This window comes from Culex pipiens, chromosome 3 (genome assembly GCF_016801865.2).
Source record: "Culex pipiens pallens isolate TS chromosome 3, TS_CPP_V2, whole genome shotgun sequence".
Taxonomy (NCBI): Eukaryota; Metazoa; Arthropoda; class Insecta; order Diptera; family Culicidae; genus Culex; species Culex pipiens.
In genome coordinates, this window is record NC_068939.1 from 125108590 (window position 1) to 125116235 (window position 7646).

General features: G+C 40.5%; 2 protein-coding genes across 2 annotated transcripts; both read right to left on the bottom strand.

The window, feature by feature from the left end:
• Window positions 1-2: 2 nt before the first annotated feature.
• LOC120413007 (uncharacterized) lies at window positions 3-5688 on the bottom strand (the record flags this gene model as incomplete). The annotated part of the gene is made up of 5 exons (XM_052709962.1): window positions 4744-5688; window positions 4581-4686; window positions 1711-1898; window positions 164-1457; window positions 3-94 (listed from the first exon to the last, which is right to left on the bottom strand). Coding segments are annotated over exons 1-5 (2610 nt in total), but the record flags the coding sequence as incomplete, so codon positions are not given.
• A 300-nt stretch (window positions 5689-5988) lies between these two features.
• Window positions 5989-7636, bottom strand: LOC120412967 (uncharacterized). The gene is made up of 2 exons (XM_039573615.2): window positions 6298-7636; window positions 5989-6240 (listed from the first exon to the last, which is right to left on the bottom strand). The coding sequence occupies exons 1-2, from the start codon at window positions 7364-7366 to the stop codon at window positions 6041-6043; spliced, it is 1269 nt and encodes a 422-aa protein (XP_039429549.1). The 5' UTR covers window positions 7367-7636; the 3' UTR covers window positions 5989-6040.
• Between the last annotated feature and the right edge of the window lie 10 nt (window positions 7637-7646).

Here is a 7646-nt window from a genome sequence, read left to right on the forward strand (position 1 = left end):
GACCGCTCGTCAACGCCGAGCAGTGCGTCAAAGTCTGCATCGGTGGAATCTTCGTTAATTTGAACTGGCAGGGGGATCGTGCTGGAGTAGACGGCTGGAGGGTTTTTGGTTTTGATGTTAGGATATCTGCGTTGTTTAGGTCTTCTGATGGGGGTTTACTTACCGTAGAACAGTTTCTTGAGTAGCTGCTTTTGGAATTGGTGAAGTGTTGGGAACTTCTTGGAGTATCCTAATCTCTTGGTATAGCATGCTAGATGATAGTAGTAATATTGCATGAGTTCTTCGAAGCAGCTTTGCCGGAGTTCATCATTTGCGGAGGTGAAGAAGAAATAACACAGGTCGATCATGGGGGTGGCGTAGCAAGCAAACTGGAAGTCCAACAGGACGAGATCAATTGGTTTTCCGTTGGAGTCGTATTTGAACAGCAAGTTGTTCACCCAAAGATCACCTTGCGCAAACACTCGCAGATCGTCGTCACTTTCGTGATCAAACACCTTCAGACCCTGCTCTATAAAATGTGGGCGAAGCTTCCGTAGTTTGTTCGAGTAGTAGTGCCATTTTTGATCCCACGTGCTGATCTCATTCGTCAAAGCATCGAAAGTTTCATAGAAAAATGGGTAGAATGCGTCCGTTTCGCGGGTCATCATCCCCGTGGTGTAGCGATCGAATATTGTTGGGTGCATTTCTGCGAGTTTCAACGACGTAGCGTGCAGCTTGGCCGTCAATTTCAGAGACATCTTCATGTGTGTCAAATCCAGCCCAACGGATCTGTCCGGCATGATGAATCCCTTCTTGGATAGATCGTCAAATATGATCACGTTATGATCGCGATCAACGGTCAACGCTGATGGGTACAGTTCGGAACGGTCTCCAAGTGATCTGGAAAGGCGTTTGAGCTCAGGAACAACCAGCTCGTACACATCCATCTCCTTTTCGTAAACGTTGTACTCGCCCAGCTTCTGAACGGCAAGATCTGTCAGCGCCATTCCTTTCACTATGTAGCTTCGACTAATCGAGAGCTGATCCTTTCTGTGGAACACAACCTGTACCCGGTAGATTACACTGGCGTAGTTTTCTCCCTTTGGTAGGGCATACTTCACGTCCACGGATTGCACCTTGATCGTAGAATCTCCCTTCACCTTCTTCAGCAGTTGTTCAAAGTAATCGGAGTTCAGCCATGTCGGAATCTCGCACGATTCCTCGATCCTGCTGGAGCACTTCTCTTCCGGCATTCTGGACGTGCTTCTGGACACCGAACTACTGATAATGCATCGGCTGGTCAGGGCTACGGATGGTTTTATACACATTATACTTGCATTCGAGTCTTCGTGAAGATGCGTCTGATTTACGACTTCGTTGCATGTCCGAGATGGTTGCGGTCTCTGGATTGGATCAGTGTAATTTATTCCATTTAGATTTGCACTATTTGTAGAATGCATTTCGCTTCGCGTAGAAAGCTCGTATCACGAAAATGAGACGTGTATCTTCCAGCCAGGAGGAAATACGTGAAGTAATTTCGTCACTTGTTAGATCGACCTAGTTCTAGACTGACACGCGCCAACTTAAACCTACATGTCGTAACAAGAAGATCCAGCATGATATATTGCTTCCAGACTGTTTGGACTTTCGGTAAATAACTGTTTTTCGTTCAAAAACTCTTACTCATTGTTGACCACCTTTTTATTTAAATTCAGTTATAATCTAAGCTCAATCAAAGTAGCCCAACAGGTCGAACCTGCACAAGGCTTGCTTCAGAATCGGCTCATACCGAGGGTTGGAGAAGATTTGTGCCCGGAAGGCCTCGCCGGCTGCGCTTTCCTGCAGGAATACGTCCATTTCGGCGTTCTCCGAGTTCTCCATCATGGCCAGCGGCAACAGACAGAACACCGCGTTGACACCTGGAAAGAGGGAGGATCGTGACGGTTGAGAGGTTAGGATGGCTCTTTTTCAACGGTTTAAAGATTCCTCTAAGATTCAAAGATTCAAAGATTCAAAGATTTAAAGACAAAAGAATTCGAAATTCTGATTATGAAAGAGTTCGAATTTCAGCGCTCCAGAGATTTAGAGTTAGAGAGATTTTAACATTCTGAGATTTTTTATAAATATTCAATGACTAGGTATTTTGAAAGTAATTAAGAGCGAGTTTTTCACCAATGTGAAACAGGTCGTATCGAGGTGCTCCGATTTGGATGAAACTTTCAGGGTTTCTTTGTCTATACATGAGATGAACTCATGCCAAATATGAGTCCTCTACGACAAAGGGAAGTGGGTTAAAACGGGCATTGAAGTTTGAGGTCCAAAACACATGAAAAATCTTAAAATTGCTCGCATTTCCGTTAAACTTCATCAATTCCTACTCTCTTAGATGCATTCGAATGGTCTTTTGAAGCCCTTTAAAATGTGATATAGACATCCAGGATTGGTTTGACTTTTTCTCATAGCTTTTGCAAACTACTGTTAAAAATGGATTTTTTTTAAAACCTTAATAACTTTTTGCAACAGCCTCCAACACCCATACTCCCATAGGTCAAAAGTTAGGGAATTTCATGGACTATAAGCCTACGGTAATAACTTTTTGGCCAATCGCAGTTTTTTTTTCATAGTTTTACGATTTTTCTAGAACAAACATTTTACAACGTTAGTTTTTGCCCTGTAGGCCTTCATAGCGGCACTTTTTGGTCTCAATTTTGACATATTCGGATTCCTCAGAAAATTTTACATTAGATTGAGGTGTTAGAATTTTGAATTTGATTGAAAAAAATTGCCATTTAGAATTAATTAAAATATTATTTAGCATTTTGTCGGATTAGGGGTAAAACAAGTTTTCGCCTACTTGATACAGCATTTGACGTATTGATCATAGGGTAAATAAAATCTATGTCTTTTTTCAAAAATGTTTTATTTAATTATTTTTTAAACCAAAATTATAACTCCAATACTTCTAACTTACGTGAAATTGTCCGAGGATTCCGAATATGACAAAATTGAGACCAAAAAGTGCCGTCTTCTTGGCCTACAGGGCAAAAACTAACGTTGTAAAATGTTTGTTCTAGAAAAATCGTAAAACTATGAGAAAAACTGCGATTGGCCAAAAAGTTATTACCGTAGGCTTATAGTCCATGAAATTCCCTAACTTTTGACCTATGGGAGTATGGGTGTTGGAGGTTGTTGCAAAAAGTTATTAAGGTTTAAAAAAAATCAATTTTTAACAATAATTTGCAAAAGCTATGAGAAAAAGTCAAACCAATCCTGGATGTCTATAGCACATTTTAAAGGGCTTCAAAAGACCATTCGAATGCATCTAAGAGAATAGGAATTGATGAAGTTTTACGGAATTGCGAGCAATTTTAAGATTTTTCATGTGTTTTGGACCTAAAACTTCAATGCCCGTTTTAACCCACTTCCCTTTGTCGTAGAGGGCTCATATTTGGCATGAGTTCATCTCATGTATAGACAAAGAAACCCTGAAAGTTTCATCCAAATCGGAGCACCTCGATACGACCTCTAGAACAAACCGAGCAGAATTTACAAATACTGCCTCTTAATTTTATGGGTCGCTCTAATGATACACCTCACGAAAAAGGAAACAGAGGAAGGTAATTTATCTTATCGCGCATTGAATCGCCCAATGTACATGACGTAGCCTCTCATCAAATGCCAAGTGGAACAAATATAAAAAGCAATTACGTTGACTATTATGGGACAATTAAAGCCGGTCAAGTTTGTGATATACACAGAAAAAAATATTTCTGTAAATTTACATTATTTATCATGTACCAAAAGGTATCATGATAAATGATGTATATTTACATTAGGTTCATTGGAAATTTACATTAGATTCATTGGAAATTTACATTAGTTTTGAAAATTTACATTAGTTTTGGAATTTACATTACTTTTGGAATTTACATTAGTTCAAATCAACTAATTCTGATTGGCCAATGGGAATGAGAAGCTTGACTTGGATTGCAGTAGGAAAAGGGTGTGGCCTATGTTCTATTTTAAAATTATTGAAGCGGGCAGCAAAATGAAATTCGGATTTTAAAAAGTTGTTTCACAGGTAGGGGACGGACGCTTTCTCGTCGACGGCCAAGTGGAATAACGCTGGACTGGAATCGAACGGACGACGGGTAGGATGTTCGGTGTTACTGCTGCTACCCGCTGCCGACTGAGCCATCTTCGCATTTTATAAACGAGCGGCTAAAGCATCAACTTGTTCAGATCGGACTCAGGCAGTGGGCCAGCGAAGTATGAGAGCGATAGAAAGAGAACCAAATATAACTATTTTTAGTTCGGGTAGTTTTGAAGTCAATGTTTGGCAGAAATACATTGGATATATGATTTACATTAAATGAGAATTTACAGGAAGCTGAACCCGGGTAGAAATTCATCAGATTTAAGGTTCCATGCTCAACGTTTCCATTAGATTCATGATTTACATTAGATTTAGATTTACATTAGAGTAATTTCCATGACTTTTTGCTCTTTACATCATATCTCAACATTACATTGAGTGAGTTTACATCAGAAACAGCAATTACGTGCTGTGTAAATTTACATATTTTTTTCTGTGTACTTACTGTGAAAGCCAGTCCTAACCACCTCCACGTGGATGTCCTGTAAAGTGGGAATATTCCCGGAGTAACGAAGCTTCCGCAAGGTTTCCGTTAAAATGGTATGGTAATACTGAAAAAAGATTTCTTTAAGGATATTTCACATTGAGAAAGTAAACAGAAACCTCACCCGAATGAACTCCAACCAATGTTTCTCCCGAATGTCATCCTGAACCGAGCCATTTAAAAAGTAGTTAAGATCAACTCCGGGAGACCCAAAGTACGCTAGCTGGTAATCGAACAGTAGTACATCGTTCAGCGCCACCTTGTCCTCATACCTGAACATCAGGTTGCTGGTCCAAACATCGTCGTGGTTCAGCACGTTGAAGACGGCGTCATCCCTGGTGTAAACCTGGCATCCTTTTGCGATTGTGGTATTTGGAAGATTTCGTATTTTTTCCAAGATTTCGCAATACGAAGGATCGCTCCAACTCTCCAAGAGCTTCACCACTTGGCGGGCGCACATTTTGTAGAAGACCAGAAAGTCTTGCCGGTGCGGGTTAGTCGTGATCGCACCCTCCATAACTGGTTCCATTACTTCCGGTTCTTCTTGGTACACAACCGCTGAACCTGCGTGTAGTTTCGCTAACTTTCTTAGAACCAGCTTAGTCTGCTCTAAATTCAAGCCAATACGTCGATCGACCATTTGGTATCCACGTTCCTTGATATCTTCAAACACCAGCATGGTCTTCGGGTCATCCGTTGTATAGGTACAGGCTGGCGAAATTTGAACTGGATCCCCAATGCTTTGCAAAAGTTTGCTTATTCTGGGTAGAATATCTCGATACACTGCAATCTCCCTTGGAAAGATGTTGTTCTTCTCCATAACCTTCCGTTGAATATCACCCGATGGAATTACTTTCATAATTTTAGTACTTTTCTGGCGTTTTCCATCCATTTCGTACTCAATTACCACTCGGTACATTTCACTGGCATAGTTGTCCCCTTTTTTCGTAGCAGCTTCAACTTTATGACCTACGACCTTAAACCGACACTCATTGGCACCTAGCAGGATTCGCTCCAATAAATCAGTGGTAATCCAATCTCCGTTGATCGCCATTATGCTGACACTTGACTTTGCGCAGAAACCCGACTGGACGTGTTGAAACTTGAACATTGAAGAGTCGCCGCGAATTATGACTATATTGGTGGTGACTTTGTTGCCAGCCGGCAACGCACCTTTGAGTGCTAGGGAATTAATGAATGGAATTACGGTGTGTGTGGAAGATGTTTGAAGAGAGTTTTCGGGGATGATGAAATGAGCGTTGCTATTTAATCATTGCAGACAATCTTTAGTAGCCTTAAACTTAGAAGTCGTTTTAGGACTATTCGGAAATAAATGCCAAACAAGGTAAAACATAATATTTAGCTATATTTATTTAACTTTTAAATTTCGTATAGTTGATATTTTCTATTGTATCATAAGATCACTTCAATGCATCCAACAGTCCCTTCCTGTCGAACACTGGCAGCAGAGCTTGTATTATCTTGTGGTATTTCTTGTTTGCCATCACTGTCCGCTTGAACTGACGAGTTCGATCATCGTTTCCGGTGAGTCCTTCGAAATCGGCATCGCAAGTGACCTCGTTGATGGCGATCGGAAGTGGGACGATGCTGGAGTTGACAGCTGTTGAGTAGATTGAAAATAATTATTTTGAATATCAAATAAAATGAGCAAAATTACCGAAAAACATCTTCTTCAATAAGTGTTGTTGAAATTGATGCAAAGTTGGTATCTTTTTAGAACAACCAAGACGATTCACGTAATCCGAAAAGTGATTGTAATAGTACTGCATTAGTTCTTCAAAACAATTTTGCCGAATCTCATCCTTAGTCGATGTGTAGAAAAAGTAAAGTAAATCCGCTGCTGGAGTCGTGTAGTTGCAAAACTGAAGATCCAAAAGTACAACCTCAACAGGTTTACCATCAGAATTGTTGAGAAACATCATATTGTTAGTCCAAGGATCTCCATGGTTCAGCACGCGTAGATCAACTTCGCATTCGTGATCGGTTACAGCAAGACTGTTTTCAATAAAGTATGGTTGCAATTTCTCCAGTTTGCCGCAATAGTATTGCCACTTTGAATCCCACGTTTTCATCTCTTCGATTAACGCATCAAAACTAGACTGAAACATTGAATACAACGCACTTGTGTGACGAGTCAGGATCCCAGTGTTGAATCGATCAACTATCTCCGGCTCCATCTCAATCAATTTCAAAGAACAAGCGTGCAGTTTAGCCAATCCCACCAGAACCTTCTTGGTGTGCTCCAATCCCAACCCACTCACTCTATCCGCCATTACGAATCCTCCATGATTCAAATCTTCAAAGACTATCGCATCGTGCTCTCGATCAACGGCCAACGTCTTCGGAAACAGCTTGGAACGATCACCAATCGAGCGCATCATTTTATCGATCTTCGGAATCACCAACTCGTACACGTTCATTTCCTTCTGGTGAACTTTGTAATCCTTCATTTTTAGGTTGGCCGCCCCATCCGTGGGGGTGTACTTGACAATGTAACTTTCGTCGTGAAGGGGTTGAGATTTGCTTTGAACCTTTAGCGCAGATCGAAAAATTATACTGACGTAATTTTCACCCTTGGACAGGGCGTAGCTCACATCTATTGAAGGCACCCTGATTGAAAAATCATTGCGTTCTTTTTTGAGAATATTCTCAAAATAAGTTGCATTAAGCCACTCGGGAATTTCGTCCGTTGAGAAGGGCATAGTTACAACGATATTGTTGGACATTACGAGAGCCTATCTGGTATGAGTTCTAGTAACGATGAAGATAAACTGGCCTATCCTTTCTGCCAGAGATATTCAAGTCCATCTGGGCTCGGTACGTGAGAAAATTATTTATGACATTGTTTACAACCTAGTTTTTAAAGATAATTTCAAAGTCAGCTTGTTAAGCAGATGTTCTAAGTTATTGTAATCATGTTAGGACTGAATAAATCCTAATCATTTGAGTTACTATTGGGTACAAATGGCTTTTTGTTTTAATATTTTTACTTTTGTTCGAAGATGA

Excerpts from the sequence above, each read along its gene's own strand:
- LOC120412967 (XM_039573615.2), bottom strand. The coding sequence starts at position 7,366 with ATGTCCAACAATATCGTTGTAACTATGCCCTTCTCAACGGACGAAATT. Across the intron at positions 6,241-6,297 it reads ATTGAAGAAGATGTTTTTCG|CTGTCAACTCCAGCATCGTC; the intron begins GTAATTTTGCTC and ends TCTACTCAACAG.